Source organism: Ursus arctos, unplaced genomic scaffold (assembly GCF_023065955.2).
Source record: "Ursus arctos isolate Adak ecotype North America unplaced genomic scaffold, UrsArc2.0 scaffold_17, whole genome shotgun sequence".
NCBI lineage: Eukaryota > Metazoa > Chordata > Mammalia > Carnivora > Ursidae > Ursus > Ursus arctos.
Window position 1 is genome coordinate 42715184 of NW_026622841.1, and position 23549 is coordinate 42738732.

The 23549-nt window shown below is 39.5% G+C and overlaps 1 protein-coding gene across 3 annotated transcripts in view; it reads left to right on the plus strand.

Annotated features, from left to right (window-relative positions):
* Positions 1–23549, plus strand: part of CHST9 (carbohydrate sulfotransferase 9) — a 224153-nt gene that overhangs the window by 112535 nt on the left and 88069 nt on the right. For 2 of the 3 annotated variants that reach the window (XM_026496140.4, XM_057313164.1), the window contains exon 4: positions 11819–11860. The exons of the other annotated variant lie outside the window; for it this stretch is intronic. In XM_026496140.4, the coding sequence (XP_026351925.3) occupies positions 11819–11860 (42 nt within the window). The remainder of the gene's footprint in view (positions 1–11818; positions 11861–23549) is intronic. 3 annotated transcript variants of the gene reach the window in all.

The following is a 23549-nucleotide window of genomic DNA, read 5'->3' on the forward strand; positions in this document are numbered from 1 at the left end:
AGTACTCTTTAATAAAGGGCCTATCTAACGGACAGACAGCAAATGTGTCCCCGAAGCATGTAGATCTTCTCCAGAGCATTGGGATGGAAAACTTAAAGGTGAAATAGTTCAGAGCTTCATAAACCAGCAAAAGCAAAGCAGCTGTTTACCAACTCCCACTCCCCCCTTCCCGCCAGCCCCTGGTAAGTTCTAGAGATCAGCTGTGCAATATTGTACCATCCTAAACAATACTACTGTACTGTACACTTAAAAATTTGTTGAAAGGGTAGACTCATGTTAATTATTCTTACCAGAATAAAATAAAATTTAAAATAAATTAATTAAAATAAACAGTCAAGTTCTATATAGTAGGAGGAGGCATTGACTAACTAACTCTAGGTATAATGACACTAACAAGGTAACCAAAATGTCAAAACTGATCATACAATGGTCCAGACCTTTGCTCAGGCAATTCAAGGTTTAGAAAATACTGGTCCCACCCAGTAGTTGGGGAGTTCTGAGACCACTTGGCTCCATCTGAAGTGGGGAGAAATATGATCTTAAGAAATGAAGCTTTTCCATTTTTCTTGATGTTTGAAAATTTTCATAATAAAATGTAGGAAGACTGAAATAAGGAAAACATGGCAACTGTGCCTTTGTTTTTCCTCCTGTTGAAACCATACGGTGCAACTCTAATCATATCATATTTCCAAAAGTGGTTGTTGGGTTGGGCAGTCAGATCATGTCTTCCAGACGCTTCAGGCAAGCAGATGAAGGAAGAAGGATTTCTTCCCTCTTCTTTCATCCCTGAAACTGGAGAGAAAGAAGAAATGAAGGCCAGTCTTCTTCAGCTTTGGGAACTTACCTCAAAGGGGGATTCCTACTTCTTCTATATCCTTCAGACTAACTGATGCTGCTTCTTGTCCTCTTATCACCAACTTGAATCATCCAGTGTGTGTACTCAATCTGCATTCACAATTACATCATAGACACTGAGACATTGCCATGAAGTATATGCACTTTTGAATTCTGCCCATGAATACTGCACATTTTTATTTTAAGCCTTTTAACTGGTCTTTCTAATTATACATCATCTGCTTCAGTAGGCTCATATTTTTCTTTTTTTCAGTTGGTCTTTATCCATGAGAAAAGATAAATTTAAATACTGGGATACCACTTGAGCTAGAATGGTAAGGGAAGATCTCTCTGAGGAGCTGGTATTTGAACGGAATCAAGAGTGATGTGAAGGAACCAGTCATGAGCAATTCTGACAGAAGAGGGTATGGCGAGTACAAAGGCCCTGAGGCAGGACAAGCTTAGTGGATTGAAGAAACTTGAAAGAAAGTCTGCATGGCTGGAGCAGAGTGAGCAAGGGTGAATATGTAGGCAGTGTCCAGCTTATGTGGAGCCATGTAGACTGTAGTGAAGAGTTTCAGTTTTATGATGATCACAACAGAAAATCACTGCAGAATTTTATGTAAGGAAATGAGTTTTGTTTTGTTTTGTTTTGTTTTGAGCACTCTGGCTTGGGAGGGGTATTAGAGGGGAAAATATAGAGGTCCAGAGAACCTTTACAGACCCATTATAGTAAGCCAGGAGAAAAATGAAGTGGTCAACAATAGGGTAGTTTCAGTGAAAATAATGACACATTATCAGATTTAGGGTATATTTTTGTGGTAGAAATGGATGTGAGTGGCTAAGAGGGGGATAAAGGATGGCTCTAGGTTTTTGACATGAGCAGGTTCGTAATAATACTATTAGCTGGGATGTGACCAAACATGAGAGGGCCAGTTTGGGGAGCTGGGAATAAAAGGAGATTTCTATTTTAGATACGTTAAAATTGAGATGACTATTCCCTACCTAAGCAAAGACGCTTCTTGGATATCTATTGCAGTTATCTAGGTGAGAAATAATAGTGGCCTGAACTAAGGAAGTGGCAGTGGGGCTTGTGGGAAGGTGATGGATTCGAGAAATGTTTGAAGAAAAAATAAACAAGAACTTGATTATTAATGACAGGTGAGCCATGAGAGAATGCAGGAGGAATTCCAAGGCCTCTGATTTGGATGACTGAGGGGTGCCAGTCCCAGAGAGGAAGCACTGGGGGAGAAGTAGGATTGGAAGAGAAGAGAAGGACTCCATATTTAAATAGGCATGGTTTTAGTGCTTATAGGAGACCCAAAGCCATGGGCACTGAGTGTGTTATTTTTTTTTTTTAAGATTTTATTTATTTATTTGAGAGAGAGAGCACTTGAAAGCAAGCATGAGTTGGGGGGTGTGCAGAGGGAGAGGGAGAAGCAGACACCCTGCTCAGCAGGAAGCCAAAGGGATGTGGGGCTCGATCCTAGGACCCAGAGATCACGACTTGAGCCAAAGGCGGACGTTTAACCCACTGAGCCACCAAGGCATCCCCACACTGAGTGTCTTCTTATTTGAGTCTGGAGCTCAAGTGAAAGACACAGTTAGAGACCTGGGAGTCAGTGTTATAAAGATACTTGTTATTAATGCCAACAAAGTGGATAGAATACTCAGAAAGAGCCAGTAGTGCAAAAACATAAAGAGACTGTATTTCAGATGAAAAGAAAAAGCTTGATGTGCATCATGATGGTTAGCAAAACAATCCCCAAAACGCAGAGAAGGAAGGGAATACTATAAATACCCTTCCACATGAGATGTGTCATTTCAAGCTCCTCTTCTTCCAGAACTTACAATGAGTCAATATTGGACATGAGTGTCCTATCCAAAGAGCAAAACCTACGACCGTAGAACAAGATGATAAAGAATTTGGAAGTTAAGACTTCGATTTTGAATTCTTGGATAGTTCCATACATACTGTTGATGGGAATGCAAAATGTTATAGCCACTGTGGAAGAAGAGTATAGAGGTTTCTCAAAAAATTAAAAATGGAACCACCATATAGTCCTGCATATCCCACTTTTGGGCATTTATCCAGAAGAATTGAAATCAGGATCTAGAAGAGATATTTGCGCTCTTGTGTTCACTGCAGCACTATTCACAATAGCCAAGATGTGGAAACAATGTAAATGTGCATTGAAAGGTGAATGGATAAAGAAAATGTGATATATACATACAATGGAATACCCTTCAACCTTTAAAAACAAAAGGAAATTCTACAACATATGGTAATATGGTTGAACCTTGAGGACATTATGCTAAGTGAAATAAGCCAGACCCAAAAAGATAAGCATTGTAGATTCCACTGACAGGAGATATCTGAAATAGTCAAAGTCATAGAATCAAAGAATGGAAAAGTGGTTACCAGGCAGTAGGGGAAGGGGAAAAAATAAGGAGTCACTAACCAATAAGCATAAAAGTTTCAGTCAAGCAAGATGCGTATGCTCCGGAGTCCTGCAGTATAACATTGTACATATAGGCAACAATGATGCATTGTACACTTTAAAATTTGTCAAGAGGGTGGATCATTGTATTTGCAGATGATATTCGGGTTGAGCAATTGTCTTCCAGGCGATTGAGGTCAGCAGAAGACAAGCAGGAAATGACAGAGGCAGACCCCGTGACCGGGCTGCAAGGAGGGTGCTGGCCATCCAAATAAACCCAGTTCTTCTGGCTCCAAAATCAGTGAACACTGCCTGCCCCACAGCTGCCTCTTTAGAATAATGGAAGGTCTGTGTCTGGGAGGAACCCTGGAGATTATTTGGTGCTAATTTTCATTTTACAAACGGATTGACTGAAGCCATGAGACAGTAGCTTATTAAAAGTCACACACCTGCTCTTGGGTGCAGTCTGTGAGGATATTGGAAGCATTCCTGTTGTGCTCTAATACCGTTTGTAAGACTTTTTTCAAAGGAAATGAAACCAATGTCATGTATGCCCTCTGTATGCCTCGTGGCCGAATCTCCTTCTGGAGAGAGTGGGGTGTAAAGGTTAAGATTTCCAGCCGTTGTCTCAGACTCTCAGGGCTGGAGTCCCTGCTCTGTCCCTTAGGAGTCATATGACCTCAGCCTCTCTCAACTTACTCCCTGTATTTGTCAAATGGAGATAATGCTAGAATTATCTCATAGAGTTGTAATGAGGATTGAGTGAGGTAATACCTGTCAAGCCCTGGGCCTAAGACTTAGCTCATGGTATGTTCACAATAAATTTTAGCAATTGTTTTTATTGCCCTTGATATTACTTTATATTACTTGCCTCTGTCCTTTAGCATCTAGGATGGAAACGTTAATAACAGACACCCAGAGGTTTATTTCCATGTAGTGGGAATAAAACAAGTATTTGTTAAGACAGTGACAAAAGAAGGAAGAAAAGAAGGAAGAAAGTGAGCAAGGGAGAACTTAGCACTGGAAGATCTTTCTTCATTGTCTGGCTCATATTCTGAAACGTGGAAATGTAGAAGCTATTTTTATTATTGATATTACCCATTTTTTTGACCTGTAAAATACACAGCCAGCATTTTTCACATGGTATGGAAAAGATCAAGAAGGAAGGGGTGTGTCTCTGTGTGTTTTAAACATGGCAGACAATTTCAGAGGTTTGCCATTGTTTTTACTGCTAACCCTGATTCCTGTACCTCGTACATGGCTCTGATGGAGTGTCTGTGTGTGCTGGTCAGAGGCACAGAGAGGACAGAGACAAAGTGCTTTCCCTTAGTGAGCTTGCATGCGGCAGAGCCAGGTGAAGCTTCTACAGATCATGTGGTGTAAGGTTAGGACCATGGACCCCATGGTCAGACCCCCTGAGTTTGGTTCCAGAACTTGGCAACCTTGCACAGTTCGCCATAATTTTATTGAAGGGACAGCCACTTGAGATCTCAAACATTTTTATGAATTACTTATAAAGTCAGAAAATCTTAATACCTTTCAAATTTGCTTCCTTTTTTTTTTTTTTTTTTTTTTGGTGCAAAATGGTGGTTTATTAAAGCTCAGGGACAGGGCCCGTGGGCAGAAAGAGCTGCTGCCCCAGGGTCTGGAGGAGTGGTGATTATATACTTGGGAGTCGGGGGAAGTAAGGAAAAGGGCGGTTTCAAAAGAACTTTCATGTGCTAAAGAGGACTGACTTACAAGTCACCTATAAGATACCGGAGGTCTGGCCATTGTCAAGTTAAGGTTGTTTTCCCCTCTAGAGAGGTATTATTAACATTAAGATAGTTGGGAGATTTCTGGAAGACTATCACACATGTCCCACTCAGGGGTGGGGGTTGGGGGGAGGTTGCAGGGTGTCCGCTTGTGCTTTGTCTTCGAATTTGCTTCTCGAAGGAAGCAATACAACATAAATAGGAACATGAATAGGAAAAATACCACATAAATAGGAAAAGCATGGGGACTGCATGATAATGAAAACCTACTTAGTTATTTATTTACTTATTTTTGCCCCATTTGTTAGAATCTCGAAGCTGAAATGGACATTAAGACATTTTGTAGATGAGAGAATTAGGACCCAGGGAGGCTGGGTGCATTGGTTTCCCTGGAGATCATTGTAGAATCAGACCTGCCCCTTTGCAGTGCTGTTCTGACTTCAGAGGCTGCTGCTTGGGCTAGCCTTGTCAGCACCTCACTCGATATAGTCTGTGCTTTGTTTTATACAAAGCATGCCATCAAGCGCTGGATCCCCCTGCCCAGGGAGCCTGGCACGGGCACAGGTGCACTCAGCCAGCAGAGGCTGGTCCAGTGAGAATGCAGCTCAGTGCAAAGAGCACTCAGTGCACACAATGGCACTGGATCTTGCCCTGTTTCTCTTTTTCATTTGTATTTCCTTTCAGTTAATTTTGTTAACTAACTAAAAATTAGGTAACTGATTTTGCAGTCTTTAGAAAATGAAATAAACGGGTGTGCTCATACGGTCTTTACATTTGTACTCACGTTAATTAAATAATTAATCCATTATTTATAATAATGCTTCCAAAAACATGTTGAAATGAGAACTGCTTTAAAGGAGGCTTTAAATCTCAACCACATTTATAGCCAAATGATTGCAATAATTATTTTTTGAAACCAGATCATTTAAAAACAAAATAGCAATTTTTGAAAGTATATAAAACTGATGTCCCACGTATGAACATCTTGCACAATTTAACATAATTTTATTGAAGGGATACCCATTTGAGATCTTAACCTTTTTTATGAATTCCTTATGAAGACATAGAAATCGTAATGCCTTTCTAATTTGCTTCTCAAAGAAAATAGTTTGGAAAACGCCAAGGAAAGAAACATAGAAAGCATTTAACATAAACTGAAATCATTAATACTTAATGGAAAAACAATAATCCATTCTGAGGCATTTTAAAACAGCTGCTATAAGATCATCCCTTCTAGGAGGCTGGAAAGTTCTTCAAAACTGGTGCTTCTAGTCTTACTCAAAGAAGGACTCGACAGAAATAGAACCCGTAAGACCCAAAGATTAGAAGCAAGTGGATGGTGAGGTTCAAATGGCTTCAGTGTCACTGCTATTTGTCATCACAGATTTCCACCAAGCTTGCTCCCGCCCCTGGCTCCCCATGGGACCATTGAGTCAGAGGTTCTTGTGTTGATTATTGTTTGCTGGAGAGGAGGGATGCCTTTTCAGAGTGTCTTTAATTTCAGAGTTGCAAGAACCGGTTCTGAAAGTAGTTGGCAGTGTCAGTTGGCCAGATGGGTTTGCAGAGCCCCTTTTGTTTTGAACCACTGAGGCCCAAAGTCAAGAAATACTTGGATCAACTTAATGGAACCAAAACTGCAGAGTTCTTATTTGCAGATTTCTAAGACTATTTCATTACTTTCTGTCTTCTCTCGTCTGCTACTGTGTTCTGTTGATGACCACTCTTGAGCTATCTCAAGCCCCCTTCCTGAGTGGCAGCAGTCCACCCACCCCACCACAGCCTTCTCTGCCCTAAGGCTCATGGGATGGAAGGAAAGAATACTGGAGGGGTAGACTGGGAGGCAAAATTCTGAAGCCAAATACTTGTTCTACCTCTAGTGTTGTGGTCTTGGGCAAGATACCTAAACTCACTGTCACTTTCTCCTTCTCTCTCCATTTAAAAATATATATATTTTTTAAATTTTATCAAAGTAGTGCATACACAGTTAAAGTATCAAATACAACAGAAGTTTTTTTTAACCAGCCCTCTTAAATAATTTGCCTAGTTAAGCAATGCTCTCCCTTCCCTAGTGGTGACCTACTGACCAACGCTCACAGCCAGCTGAACACCAGGGCATCACCTGCTGTCCCTATAGCCTACCTGTCAACTTCTGACCCCACCTGTGGGGATATATGTGAACCAAGAGTGAATTGTGTTTGTTCCCAATCCTGCTGTGCCAATTATACTTGTTCATATAATTATTCAACTCAGTTATAAAATATGTAAACCAAGGACATATGGGTGCATAAAAGAATTGCTATTTCCATAAAAATGCTTTGGAAAGACTCAATGATGTTGAGTCATTAAAAATAAAATGCTGTAGAATAAGGTATTAAAATATAATGGTAAATTGTTAGGAAAAGACTCAAATCTAAAAGGACTTTGTTTTGTGTCTTTAAGTTCTCAATACACTTTAATGGAACCAAAACTAGAAAATATAGATGATTATGGGCATGGTTTATGTAAAAAAAAAAAAGTGCAGAACTTGAAATATGTAGTTATATTCCATATACAGAAATCCAGGTCATAGTCCCATGCGATTCTCCTGGTATTAATTTTTTTTCTGCTTCAAATTTTTATTTAAATTCTAGTGAGTTAACATATAGTGTAATATCGGTTTCAGGAGTGAAATTTAGTGATTCATCACTTACATATAACACCCACGGCTCATCATAACAAGTCTGATATTAAATTAGATAAGGTTCACATAAAATGCTGGCAGCATGTCTGATATTTAATAACAATTCATAAAATACTAGATATTATTGTGGTTATTACTAACTTAATAATTGTGCATCCGAGTAATTTTAGAAGAAAACAGAAAAGAAGGTAAAGTTTTAGACCAAATTAATATTTCAAAAGAAAATACCGTGATACCTCTAAAATCCAACAACGGAATATTAGACAGCAGAGAACCTAAACTTCTCCGTGATCGCTTTTGTATCAGAATACCAGTATGTAAAATGGAAGGTATCGATAATCGCCTTTCTGAAAGGTTTAGCTGGACGGGAAAAAAACCTGATTCATTCATGAAAGGACACCCTACTCAGTTTTAACAACAAATTGCCACACAGTCTTAGGAAACTGTCTAGGCTTTTCCTATCTTTGTATTCTCTGTTAGGTAAGGATGATGGTAAACAACACGATTAGTTTCTCACTGTGACCAGAGGAATTACTTTGAGAAAAGTGCACCGTGGTCATATTTGTGTTCTCTCCCTTGAGTGGGAGCCCTGTTTGGCTCAGTGTGCTCTTTATGATGCATGGAGCTCTCAAACCCTGAAGAAAAGGATTGGCGAAATGCTATTTTTTTTTTTATTGATTTCCCATCAAAGCCCTAGGTCTATTCACTGAGTATGGTGCTTATGCCAAGTTTCAACAGGTGAAACGTGCTTTGCTACCCAAACCAAAAATAACTCAGAAGAAAGTCATGGGAAAGTGATGGGAAAGATCCTGTTTCATTAGGTTGTCTATACCACTAAATTAAGTCTTTAATATCATAATCAATCTGATCAGCACGATATAAGAAGGGGTACACTGGAGGTGAGATTTAAACTCTTTTTCATTTTAGGGGCTGTAGCCAAAACCCAATTAATTTCTGCTATGTGAAACAAGCCTGAATGCTGACATTGAAAGTCATCTTCACAGGCTGACTATGGAAGAACATTTATAGTTATTTAATATATGATCATGTAGCAAGGAAGTCAGTCTATATTGATTGTATGGACTGAGCCCAACGTCTGAGGTAGCCATTACATTACAAATATATATAGGAATAGCAATGATTTAGAAGATACACTGAAAGCCTTTAAGAGCTATATACACTATTATTGAGTGGTGAGGGAGAATGCTTTTCTTTATGAGACAAATCATTAACTTAAAATAAGTGAATAACTTAAAAACAAATACGCATAATTTACTTTCTGTCCTTTTTATCAGAAAAGAAATTTTTAGGGGCACCTGGGTGGCTCAGTTGGTTAAACATCTGCTTTCGGCTCAGATCGTGATCTCAGGGTTCTGGGATCGAGCCCCACATTGGGCTCCCTGCTCAGCGGAGAGTCTGGTCCCTCTGTCTGCTGCTCTGCCTGCTTGTGCTCTCTCTCTCTGTGTCATAAATAAATAAAATCTTTAAAAAGAAAAGAAATTTTATAATCTAATTTAATTCAATACATATTTATACATGACACATAACTAGGTTCAGGGAAGTTATAAAGAGGAGTAAGACTAGATCCTCCCTGTGTTCAGCAAATTTACTATAAAGGGTCAGAGACATGCGTTCATCTAATATACTTCAGTCTGTGATGTGTGGAGAGCCAAAGTCGACCAGGGAAGAATATCCAGTCCCTGACTGTACTTCATTATAATGCCCTAATGTCAGGTTTCTTGAGACCGTTAAGAAGTTGGCGGACCGTGGTTTCCTGGGGCTGGGGAGGGGAGAGGGGAACCGGAGTTAGTGTTCAGTGGGTATAGAGTTCAGTCAGGCAGGATGAACAGGTTCTAGACATCTGCTATACTACATTGTGCTTTAGAGTCAATAATACTGTACTGCACATTTCAAAATGTGTTAAGAGGATAGGTCTCATGTTGTCTGTTTTTTACCACAATCCATAAAAAAAGAATAAAGGAAGTTAGCAGATGACCTTGCACAACCTTTATATTTGAGTGATCATGGAGATGGGGAAAAGAGCCTCTTGTGTTCACATTTTTTAAGGAAATGACTTGATCGTTATAAGCCAGCGCTTAAAAGCAATACCTGATGAGAACAATTCCTCATGCAATCAATAAGCAACTTACCAGAATATCATGAGAGATAAGGCAGCAGCCACAGTTGACTTTTGGAATAGCCATTTTTTCCACATCAATTTAATTTCCTCCCATGGTTATGGAACAGATTATATAAACAATGAAAATGTGCTGAATAAATTAGTTTTGTATGGACGAAGATTTGGGGTTCTAGCCTAAACATATTCTCATCGCCAAGCCATAAAAGTGTGATCTTAATCATGCTACTGTTACATGGGTGAACGAGTAAATACAGAGTTGCAATTACATCAAAGTGGGTTGAAGCATGGATTACATATCAAGTTCCAGCCCATAGGGATCAGTTGTACTGTAGGACCTATAACTTATTGATGAACTATACGAATGACTTATAAATGCCTTCATCCAAAATGCAGAAATTTCTAAATCATGCGGAGCTGCTGATACTTTATACCAGGAAACTCATGACAATACAATTCAGAATGCCCTTGGGTGTATTTTTTAAGTCATTCTAAAGGAAGAACTGCTTTTAATTGACATATGTATAAACTGTATATTTTAACACGAGTGAAATTTAGTGAAATATTGTTGTTAAAAAGGCAAATGCCAATAAGACCTTTGTCACAATTAGGGTTAGAAAATGAATATCATAAATGAGTTAAACTGAGAGCAGGTTATTTAAGTGGCAGGGGATAGCAAACAGACTTTCTGCTATCCCTGCTTAAGCCTCACCATTCTTAAGTACTTGTTCAAGTTTTTATCAACGTACTTTGAAGGGGATATTTTTAAAAAGACAGCATACAAAGAGCGAGACATTATGTATACATGTATTTAATATAGGATATATATTAATATATAGTTTGGCATGTAATATATATAATATATAAATATATGGTTTGGCATATAATATGTTATTTAATATTTATGTAAAATTATATATTATATAACATATCAAAATTATATATTATCTAAAAATGAGGTATGGCATACAGTGTATAATATTTATCATATATTATGTATGTGTGATATGTTATGTGAGGGAAGAATTGGAACTATGTAATCTAGAAAGCGGAGATCTAAAGAGTCATATAATTACCATCTTGCAGCTCCCTGGAATTATTTTCCGAATGAGTTGAGGCTCTCCTCTCCCCATAGATGACTAAGCCAGAAGGAATTTACTGTGTTACATTCAGCAACTTCATCTGGCAGAAAGAGGTCCTTCTCGATTATCAAGATGAACAATCATTGGCTCAAGGAAAACGCAAAGATTTCTTTCTCAGGGCTCTTTACTACAGAATAAACGAACATTAGTTCTGGATGATTTAATATCCATGGGATCACTTCCCTCAAAGAGCCTTTTTTCTTTCATCCTAGATTTTAGTTCATTTACTCTTCCAAGCTTCACAGATCAAGGTATCCAACAGTGAGCCATGGATACTCCACACCAGGAGATGCACAGAGCGTATCTATTCCGAATATCAATTTTGTTCGAAGAGATCTGTCCCAAGGACTCAAAGAATCTAAGTAGAAAATATAATTGGATACAAACAAAGATTTACACAAAGATTCTAAGCAGGAAATATAATTGGATGTTAACATACTGACACATAATGAAGTAGAATGCAAAGAGTCCAGGGAAATTTTCTTCCCTTCAGTGGACATATTCCAGCTACACGTACCCCCCCCCCCCAAGGCCCCAGCTCCATTTCTCCGATGCAGGGAAAACAGGCATAAGACTCCGTCTTTTCTATGGCAAAGTTTGAAGGTAATGCTCTGTTTCCTGATAAGTGACACCAAGTTTGTCACCTCTTCAGTAGCCCAGAAACACAGGGGGGGGAGATACTCTATTTCATGACCCTTCGCCCCCTCGCTTCATGATTTTCTTTGCTAGAAATAAAATACTAGAGGCATTGAGGCATCTTTATGTAGAAATGTTTAAAATATGTTTGGATATAATGGTCATATATGAATTCCCTTTCTCTTCCTTTCCAGGATGGGAACCAGTAAATTACCTGCAGCCTGTACCCAGAATCAGTGAGTCAACTTTACCTATGTTTGAGTCTCGGGTAGCTATAGATAAGCATAGCAACAACAAGAATATCTGAAAACCCCATCGTGTCACTCTTAAACACCTGTTCTTACAGTAATAATAACTGTCACCAGAAAGCAAAGCCGAGGTGCCATTGTTGGGGTATATCATCCTGGAAGGTGGGGAAGAGAAGCAAGCAAACAATGACCTTGCCCCAAGGATTTACAAAGGAAACCAAAGGTTTTGAAGATAGATTTCAGTTATATCTAGCCTAATGAATAATTACAGTTCATCTTATTTGAAAAATTTTACATTTTCTCTGTTTTTACATTTAAAACATCTTACACTTCTCTGGGACATTGGACTATATTTCCCAGAAATATGTTCCTCTATGAATATAGTAAAACCTCATTAACTCAGATATTGCTGATACACAGCCTTTGACCATTTGACCCAGACTAAGATGAAATTTACCTTTAAATTGTCTGCAAGAAATGGATTTGATAAGAGAAATAAAAGGAACACCTCTAACTTATTTAAAGATAATAATTGTTTTCAATTTTTGCATATACAGTGGTCTTTAGGCAAAAAGATTCAGCTATAAAGTAAGGATCCATGTCATTAAGTAGATGTCTCCTTAGACAGACTTTATTGGCAGGTTATAGTATTGAAAGTAATAAAACTGCATTGCTTTCAATAAATTCTGACTTCCATAATTCAGGCTAGCTTCTCCCTTCTCCTGCCTACCTCCCCAAACTCATTATTCCAATCTAATGAAGTTTACTGTTGTGTTATATGTGAATATAGCACTTATTAATAGAAGATCAATTCCAATCATCTTACTTTTTAAACTTACAAATATAATTTTTAATTTTTGGGATGCTTATTTGCAACATTGATCACCTGGATGACAGAAGTATATTTACTTTTACAAGAAAAATGATCTATCATTCCCTCTCCTTTTCCATGACTTCATACAGCAGGTCATTTTTTAAAAATTTAAAACCCAAAATTTCACAAAGCAGGCAAGACAAATTCTCAGGATAATAGTGGAGATTTAAAATGAGGGGGAAAAGCCTGAAATCAAATCATGCCCCCCTTGAGGCTTGTTGAAAAATTGGAATAGTAACTGACTCACTATCCATCCATCCATGCATCCATTCAAGAAACGTTTAGTCAAAGGCCATGCTTATTGCTTCAAGGTGTGTAGAGATAAATAAAATTTTCTTCTTGTCTCCATTGTGCTGACACCCATAAGCTGAAACAGAGATGAAGACAAATAATTTTCTGATGTGATAAGTGATGTGTTTTCCTTGTCAGCAAAGTGCTTTGGGAACACAGAGAACATACCATTACATCTGATTGGAGTAATTGGGGAAATATGCGTAGCAGGTACAACAGTTGAGCTCATTCTTAAAGAATGAGTAGAATTTCTTTTTTTTTTTTTTTTTTAAGATTTTCATTTGTTCATTTGACAGAGAGAGCAAGAGAACACAAGCAGGGGGAACAGCAGAGGGAGAGGGAGAAGCAGGCTCCCTGCCGAGAGGGCTCCATCCCAGGACCCTGGGATCATGACCTGAGCCAAAGGCAGACGCTTAACCATCTGAGCCACCCAGGCGCCCCAAGAATGAGTAGAATTTCTGCAAATAGGACAACATTTCAAATCAATATAAGCAGAAGTGTGGAGATAAGGAAACACACGGAGTGCTCAGAAAAACAGAACAGACATAATGAGTTGCAGAGAGTTGAGGGGCGGGAGAGCAGTATATGGAATATAGATAGGTATGGTGCTGAGAAAATGTGCCCGTGCTTGGTAATTAGAAACAGCAGCTGAGGTGAGAGAAAGATTTGAGACTTGAAAGGTGAAGAAATGGAACAAGATAAGGCTATTCATGGACAATTGAGAGAACTTTTAGGAACATATAACAGTGGTGTGCCTGAGTAGCTCAGTTGGTTAAGCGTCTGCCTTCAGCTCAGGTCATGATCTCAGGGTCCTGGGATCGAGCCCCGCGTTGGGCTCCCTGCTCAGCGGGGAACCTCCTTCTCCCTCTCCCTCTGCCTGCCGCTCCCCCTGCTTGTGCTTTCTCTCTGTCAAATAAATAAATAAAATCTTAAAAAAAGAACGTAGAATAGAATCAACTTCTCCCTGAGATAGGGGAGGAGGGTAAAAGGAAAAAAAAATAAATTTGAAGGTGAATGTAAAGAAATTCAAGGAAGTTTATGTCTGGGAGCTTCCATTTCTTTCTATACGGTTAGATAAGCATGAGGTGTAGAGTAGGAGGACACAAGTTTGCATCCTAGCTCAGCTGCCATGAATGACCTACCGTGGGCAGGTCACATAACCTATCTACATTTCAGTGTTATCTTCTGTAAAACAAAGGCAATAATAACCTGTAATTCCTAGGTTGGAGAACTCTATAATGTACGTGAAAGCATGGTCTAAACTGTAGAGCCCTCTATACTGAGAAGCAGCCTGACTGATGGAGTGGCCCAAACACATATACTGAGTGACCTCACTGAGCTCTTGTCTATAGAAAGTGGGGATAACAATACATAGGTTGTATGGGTTACTGAGATTAATAAAGATAAGTTTTGCATGACGTATGCACATGAATGTGCTCTACCCATGGGGGCTGCTAGATGGTTCTCATCTGTGAAGAGGAGCTTTTCCCCTGGGAAAGAGAAGAAAAATGCAAGGGGAAATGAAAACAAGAAGGGGCCGTATAAAAATGTTTTTCAGCAGAATTAATAGCCCATTCTGAAAACATGACTTTGCATGTATAGTTATACCTATGAGCTCCAGAGCAGCCAAAACAGATGACGTGATGGGCTGGAGTTGGGGAAGGTCAAAGCAGGTACTGTGCGATGGAGGGAACAATTGGAAATGTTGGTCAGTGAAGATCCCAGAAGCTTGCCGGCCTCCTTCTGCAAGACCTGTACTCCAGCCTCCACGTTGAGTTAGCAGAATACTGCCTTTACTATTCAGGGTCAGCTGCCTGTGATCCTAAGGCTCTTGTCATTACTAAGAAACGAATGCGTCGCCTAAGTACCCTAAGGTCAAATACTCCCCCTTTGGTTAAGCTCCAGCCATGGGCTACTGCTCCGAGAACCCTTGGTTCTCAGTCTCCCCCAGCCTGTGCCCAGCTTCCCCTTCCACTTGAGTTTTAGTTCTTCCCTAGCATATATGGCAGTGAAAAGTTTTCCACCTCCTCTGGAATAAAAAACTGGAGTTAGAACCTAGTAAAAAGGAGCCAGGCTTCGTGCCCTCGGTCCCTCATGCCATCGGCACCCATTTAGACCTCAGTACAGAATTCACTGGTTACAACCGGCAAGACCACACTTCGTCTCCCACACATGGAAGTTGGTTCTCTCACCGGCTACTAGGATAATGTCCAGTGTCCTCCTAAAATGTTTAGTGAACCTTGGGGACCTCAGGAGAAAGCTGCCAAAATCTATCATGATAGCTACTAAACTTACCTCAGAGGGAGATTTGAATTGCTAGAGCGTGTCCTCAATTTGCCAAATGGCAGTAATAAAGAAAATATAGGCTATATTGTGCACATTATTGACTCCTATTTTAATTAATATAAGACACATTCCTCATTTGGGAGCATGGTTGATTCATTCACTCGGTAATTATTCATTAAGGATATATTAAATTCAAGGTACTACTATCCAAGATCTTTGAAGATAATGAATACAAGCATCTTCCATGGATAACATTTGAAACATTCAGACAAAATTCTAGGTTACTGTGAATGGACAACTGCAGAGACTCATTAGGGGTTGGGAAACCCCAGAGCTTTTTCTTCTCTTTCCCTCAGGCTTGGTTCCCAAAGTCCACTCTGCAGTGAATACCAACAGGGATCACAGAAAATTCACCTCTAAGTACCTGGCTTCCTATATTCTCGCTTCAGGCAGCTGTGGTAATCTGTGAATGTGTAGATTGTTCCAAAACACATTACATCCTCACTCCCCACACGTCCTTCCCTACATGTCAGGAGCCCTGCTGAAATGCAGCCCATTCTGCCCTCCCCAGGGAGCGCCTTGCACTGCTTCTGCTGACTCGGGGTCAGACCGGGTTCTCCCACCTCGCCGCAGACATACGTCAGCCCTTTCTTGAATGTGCTCTCAGGGCCCGGTGCCCTCTACAACCACCACTTCATTCCTGCCTGGTTTGTATGCAGTCTTCATTCTAGATATGCTAGAGGAAACGACTCACCTCTCATTAAAACAGACGCAGACATTTTCTCTCCATTTCATTTCTTTAGCCCCAGGTACACCTTCCTTCTGTCTCCTTTGTAATCAGCGTGTCTCCAGTTTCTAGGTTCTTTATGTATTTTCCTCTTTACACCTCATCTCTACCCTTTATGTATCTCAGAGTTTCGTGAACCCTGAATGAAATTTTTTGGCTTATTTGCCCCTTAGTTGGAAGAACACAGCCTCGTGTCGGTTTTGTGGCAAACTCAAAATCAGGAGTATGTGTGCGGCAGCATTTCATTTACATATTTTTCTCATTGTTCTTTAAAAATCCTTTGCTGTGTAGTGAAATGATGATGTTCACTGTGGGACAATCTCATGAATCCCTGCGAAGCGAGAATACAGTCCAGATGATAACATCACAGACTGGGGACCCTGATAAAACGTTCAAGGCAGAGTTTCAAACTTCAACCCTCTTACTCTGGATCCTAAACTTCCTTCAGCCTCCATTTATAGGTACTGAGGGGAAATGCTTTCCTTCTATTTCACTAGTGGAAATAATTCAAAATCATCTCTTAGGGTCATTGAACTGAGAAATGTTGCTTAGATTTTCATGAAGAAAATCTTCAGGCAAGGTTTATGTCCCAGCGAAAGGGTATACACACATTCGGGGGTAATACCTTTTTATGTATTGATAGCGGACCGTCTCCCGGAGTAGAGGGGCCACCTTTGTGGAAAAGCTGCAGTGGTGTGTGACTTTAAAGAAGAGGTGCTTCTGGTCACCAGTGAGGTGCCCCTCGAGAGTCAGCCCACACAGCCTGTGCTCACGCCTAGACCTTTGTATTTTGCGGTGCGTTCTCATAGGCCCAGTTCCTGGAAGGGACTAGCGCTTATGTGTACCCAGTGTCCTTGTTCTCATTCAGCTCCAAGGGGAGGAAGCACCTCTCGTATTCATGAGCACGCCGTTGCAGGGGTGTGGCTTCTGTACAGGTGGGGACTCCAGTCGCACCCTGGGCGTGGCTCAGGGCATTTTCTAGGGCACACCATGCTCGTTCCTCTGCACTTAGCCTCCCTGGGGAATGAGGAGAACTGAGAAGAGGTGCTATGGTGTTAGCATCAAGGTTGGCATATTGTTAAGGTCAGAGCTTAGAGAAGGTAGTTACCCATATTGTATGTGCCCCTAGCTAGCAGCCCTGCATTTGCGTATGCCTGGGACATGCTTCCCATTGTCAGCCAGAACATTCCTTTCTGTAAACCCAGGATTACAGAAGCTGGTTGGAAGAGATAGTTAGAGACTTTTCTACAGCCTTCCTGAGCTTATGTGAGAATTAAGCCTTACAAATCTTATAAGAATTGATGAACATCGTGATATTTTTTAAATGCAGCATAAACCTTCAGATGCATGGCCTAACCATCACAACTGAAAAGCCCTTATGCTTCAGGATTTAAAAAAAAAAAAAAAGAAAAGCACTCTTTGCCAGCTTTACCTACTCTCAGACAGACTCCAGTATTCAAAGAGCTTGCAAATTCTGCACAAACTGACGCTATTATTCCCACATCTCTAAAAATAAACGGTGGCATTGTTGGGGTCTTTTTTTTGTGGGAGAAAGGATGTACGTTATTATGCTTGTATGGAAATAATTAACAAAGAAAAAGTGGCATCCCACAGTTAATGTAGCTGTTCTTTTAAATATTTTCCTCGGACCTGAATTACATGAACATAGTATTTTAATAAGCTGATCTGCAAGTGTTTTTTTCCCCTTCTCATTGAGGTGCAAAGTAATCTAGAGGGTCAAGGTTTCCAATCTTTTTCTCTTGCATTAAAATGATCTGTCATTTCCATTGTGGCTACACCCAAAAGTCAATTTTTGGTCTGGTTAAAGTGCCCTGTAGAATAATTCAGTGGTTACGAAGACGGAATTCTTCTCAAAGTGTAACTACTCCACTTGCTGGTGTACTGTGGCAATGACATTCATCTTCGAAAAGGTCCCGATTCAGAGCAGGGGGTTTTTTTGTAGTTGTGTTTCAGCATTTTCTCTTCCTCTGAGTAATTTTTATCTTTACGTTTTTGAACGTCATAATAAATGGCGGCTTAATTTGATGGCACTGGATAAATTAATATTGCCATCCTACATTGTAAACCAGGTATATTAAATAGAACGAGAATTTTTAAATATTTTTCATGCCCATAGAAAGTAGAGAAATATTCTGAATGACGTTTGGTGTTAAAGGTTTCTTTAATAGTAGAATCCCTTAATTTTTGAATTGAGGTACAATTTATATACAATAAAATGCACATATCTTAAACTTCTAATCCAGTGAGTTTTGACAACTGTATAACAGCCAAAATAAGTTATGAAATCGCATACGCTAAATATTTCCCTCGTGGCCAGTCAATTCCAATCCATGACCCCACCGCTTCCTTCTCACCCCTCATCTCGCATGTGCTCTCTAAGCAATCACTTTCTTATCTTTATCGCAGTAGGTTAGTGGGGCCTATTCTTGGACCTCATCTGAAAGGAATCATACAACATATACTTTATAAATGCTCCCTTCACTTTCCCTAACATTTCTGAGATTGTTGCGTGTATCAGGAGTTCATTCCTTTTTTATTGTTGAGTAATGTTCCATTAGGTGACTGAATTACAAATTATTTCTCTATTATCCTCTTTTTGACATCTGAGTTGCTTCTAGTCGGGGACAATTATGAATATGACTGCTCTGAAAGTTCTAGTATAAGTCTGTTTGTGAATATCTGTTCTCCTTCCCATTGGATAAAGACCAAGGGGTAGAATTGCTAGATCATAAAGTAAATGTTTAACTTCGTAAGTAACCGTCCAGCACGTCACCAGCAATGTTGAAAGTTCTAGCGGCTCCTTACCCTCAGCAACATCAGGCACGAAATGGTATCTCTAGAGGCTTTAGTTTACGTACTATTGATGGCTAATGATGTCCATCATCTTTTCATGTACTTGGCCCATTTATATCTTCTTTGGTGAGGCTGTTCAGGTTTTTCAGATTTTTGCCCAATCACTTGTCTATTGTTGATGGTAGTTCTTCATACAGTCTGGATATAAGTCCTTTGTCACATACATGTATTATAAATATTTGCCCAGTTTGTGGGTTACCTGTTTATTTTATTAAAATGCCTTTTGGGGGATGTGGCTGGCTCAGTCAGTAGAGCATGCAACTCTTAATCTTGGGATTCTAAGTTCAAATCCTATATTGGGTGTAGGCAGTACTTAAAAAAAAAAAGTACCTTTTGATGAGCTTAAATTTTAGAATTTGATAAAGAACTATAAATTACTTTTTTCATTAGTGGTTAACAGTTTGTAGTGTCCCGAGAAACCTTTGTTTACCCCGAGGTTGTGAAGATATTCTGCTGTTACTCAAAAAAGTGGTGATAGCAATTTTTTTAAATTGGGAATAATAAGAAGAGCAGTTTGCAGGCAAATAAAGGGGCATGTTTATAATGACTGAAACACAGGGCTGTCTCTGCACTTTTATAAATTTGTGATTACTTGTTAATTTGCATGTGTCTCCTTGATTTATCCTCTTTTTTCTGAGAGATAGAAAGTAAATTTGGGTGTTTTGTGAATTGTCAAGATTGAAATACTAGGAAAGAAAGCTCAATGTGAAGTTTGAATGTCCTATGTATGATAATGACTTTAGATAATGATCTTTATAGTACAAGTGATTTTATAGCATTATTCACTGTCCTTGAGCAATGACTTCAATTCCAGGGAGCCAGACCATGCTATTTCTGTTTTTTTGCCTTATCTTTGCATCAAGAGGATGAGAGCAAATTACCAGACTTTCCTAATAATATCATTTGCTGCAAACATTGATTTAAATATACAAAAATTTTAATATTTTAAATATATATGCAATATATATGTATAAAATTCTCATCACCTTTACTAAGGTGATGCTCTCACATCACGTAGAGCTAAGGAAAGCTCTGATAATATTTATTCTTTGATTAATATTTATTGATCCATACTGTGTGCTAGGCCCTGGGTATGCTGTAGTGAGCAAACAGACCAGGTACCGACCTCTAGGGGCTTACTATCTAGATGAGAAGAGTTAGTCAGGTAGACAAAGATATTGTTTTGATTTTGCTAGATCCCCTGCAGGATATTACAGGACACTGTGAAAGACAGTAACAGGGACGATCTCTGTTAGGGATGCCTGCCTCAGCAGGTGACCTCTAACCAGAGACTTGGGTTGAGGGGAACCCAGCCATATAACAGTGGAGGAAGAGCAGTGTGTGTAGAAGCAGCCGAGGTGAAATCCTTGAACAGGTAAGAGCCGGTGTGATCCAGCTGAGGGTGGTAGGGTGTAGTGAGCAGAGGGGACAGCTGAGGTAAGGTGAGGTAGGAGAGAGAGGTAGCAGTGCGATCACTGAAGGGCCTTATTGACCTTGGTCAAGAGTTAAGGTGATGAAGACTCTCCCACCTTTCAGGACCTTGTAAGCAAGATCCACATCTCTCGCAAAATATGCACAAGGTCTTTATAGTTAGAATAAGGGGTATTAATTAATATTTTGTTTTAGAGTCCCTGAAAAGTAGCTCGTATTTATTTATAAGTGATGGCTGACAGCACATGGCCCGAGATGACTAGAGTCACTCACTGGTGTTCGTTGATGACAAGAGCTCCATGAAAGTGTGAAGCAAAGAGGGGGTTACTAACCAGGTGGATTTGAATTTAGAACCCACGTAAGGGATATATGGTGCCGGTTGCATGAACATTCTGAAGAAGTAGGAAGAAGGCCAGGAGTCAGATTAGGTTGAGGCAAAGCCTTGAAATAATGTCCTGGATTTAGGATAAGACCATGTGAGGGACAGCAGACCTCATGTACACCAACCATTTGGAGATGATTCTCATGCCGGTAAAGTGGACTGAATGGAGAGAAATCAGAAACAGGAAATTCCACTAAAAAGAGTTTGAAAGAGTTTGTGTAACTTATGCAGAATGGTAAAGAATAGGAAGACATGAAAGATGTGAAAGACAAGAATCATTGTGCAGAAACCTCTATCCGTTGGTCTGGTTTGCTGACAACTATCAATTTTCAAGGCTAGCCAAGTCTATGTAGATATAGGAGCCCCTACATGACTCTCTCTGTGACTCAGAGCTGTCTCTGGCCATTGAGAAGTATGGACAGAATACGCTATATATCCCTTCCCACGGAGTCTTCAAGAGCGGCACGGGTGTGGCTGGAAGCTGCCAACACAGCTCCGGGCAGGCAGATGAGTGGGCTGGGTGCAAGGTGAAAGTCAAAATCCTTTCCCTGCCTCTGTGCCCCCATCACTGGCCAGGCAGCATTAGCCCTTCCTCTTCTCAGATAAGAATCCTCTGGCCCTCTCCCAAGGGTGCCTAGTGCCTGCATAGACATACACACAACACCCTCTCTGGTGATCATCTAATCGTGGGAAAATAAAAACCACATTCACCCACACTGAAGAGACTGGAGCCCTCTGAAAGAAAGGTATCAGAAAGACTAAAAATGAATAAAATACCAGGATGGCGAGCCTGCAGAAGAGCCAGAATGCAATAATTTCAAAAATGTTTTACCAGGAAAGTCAAGGAATTTCAGTACCTTTTTGTTGTTTTTGTTGAGCTTTAGGGTCTAGATGGATATCTGGAAATGACAATAAATAACAGTTTTTGGGAGACGCTCCGATGGGAATATTCAAGAACAGTGAATTTCATCAGTGGGAGACAAATGAGTAGATGTAGAGATAAACGATTTAGGGATAAAGGACAGAGTCCTTGGTGATACGCACAGTGGGGATTGATGAAGAAATTATTTTAGTGGAAAAGAGGGAGAGACTCTGATGAAAACCAGAAAAGCAAAAAAGAAGAGGATCACAGAAATAAAGGTCAAAAGAATGTCTACAATGTGCTATTAACAGTGGTGACTATAATTGAGAAATCGAAGAGATTTAAAACAGGAAAAGCTTCCCCCAGTCTTTATAATGTGTCTGCAGAAATTATTTTTCAGTTGATCACTGTTCAATTTAAATTTTTTTTTTCAGGAAATGGACTGTATTTTCTACATAAATCCTATAGTTCTTGGGGCACCTGGGTGGCGCAGTTGGTTGAGCATCTGACTCTTGGTTTCAGCTCAGGTCATGATCTCATGGGTCATGGGATCCAGCCCTCTCTCTGGCTCCACGCTCAGTGTGGCGTCTCCTTGACTTTCTCTTTCCCTCTCCCTCTGCTCCTCCCCACTGTGCGCACTCCCTCTCTCTCTCTCTCTCTTAAATAAATAAATCTTTATAAATAACTAAATCCTCTAGTTCTTGACTCCCTGCTTTTGATATCTAGAAATTAATCTATAGATAAGCTTATTTTGTAATGGAGTAGTCCGAGGGCCCTCTTAACAATACTAAATACATTTTTGTTGAATTGGTTGCAAAAACATTAGTTTTAACAGATCTATGATTCTTTAGGTTTTCCATTCATTGTATTAGATATTTTTTTCATACCTCCTAAGGCTAAATTTGGCTAGTTGATATCACTGTGGAATTGGAACAGGGGAACATAGAACTAATTTCCTCATTTGACTTTTAAATTAGTTTTTTGTGTGCGTTAACTAAAATTGAAATGTTTCGATTATGAATAATGCCAAGATGAACTGGTACACTCCATTGACTTTAATGAAGTGCACATGTTCTTGCAGGCTTGTGAATGATGGCATGGTAGCACAATGCTTGAATCTTACTGTTTAATATTGGCTGCGCTCACATATTATATTTATGATACTACTTACCACAATCATACTTTTTAAATTTTATGAACACAGTTGAACTTAAAATTTCTGTTTCATCAACTTTTCCAAGGGACTGACATTACCGAGGGTGTGCCCAACCTATTTTTACATAAAAGCAGGAGTTGGCAACCAATTTATTAAATTCAAATTAGCTGACATTTACTACATGACTATTATTTGAAAGGCACTGTGCCAGGAGATTAATTTTCAAAGAATAAACAAGTCATCTAGGTAATTAAAGCTTCAGAATGAAATTTTTAGTCTTCAGTGCCAGTGACTATAATAAAATGTATATAATAAGTTAAATACTAAACAACACTTGCTGTTAATACATACAAAAGAGAGGAGCAACCAGGGAAATTCTGAATAATGATATTAATATAATATTAATTGTACAGTACCTTGAGTAAAACCCTTTGCTAATTTTTTTTAAAACAGAGTCTTGAATTAAGTCTTTAGTGGTTGTTAGAAGAGTGAAATATACTCAGATTCTTGTAAGTGTATTTAAATTTCATGTCATATATCTACAACTTCAAGCTAAAGCTTGAAGGTTTTCTTGTTTATTTTTTTTTTTAATTCCAGTATAGTTAACATACAATGTCATACTAGTTTCAGGTATACAATATACTGATTCAACAATTCCACAGGTCATCCAGTGCTCGTCACAACAAGTGCAGTCCTTAATCCCCATTACCTGTTTCCCTCATCCCTACGCCCCC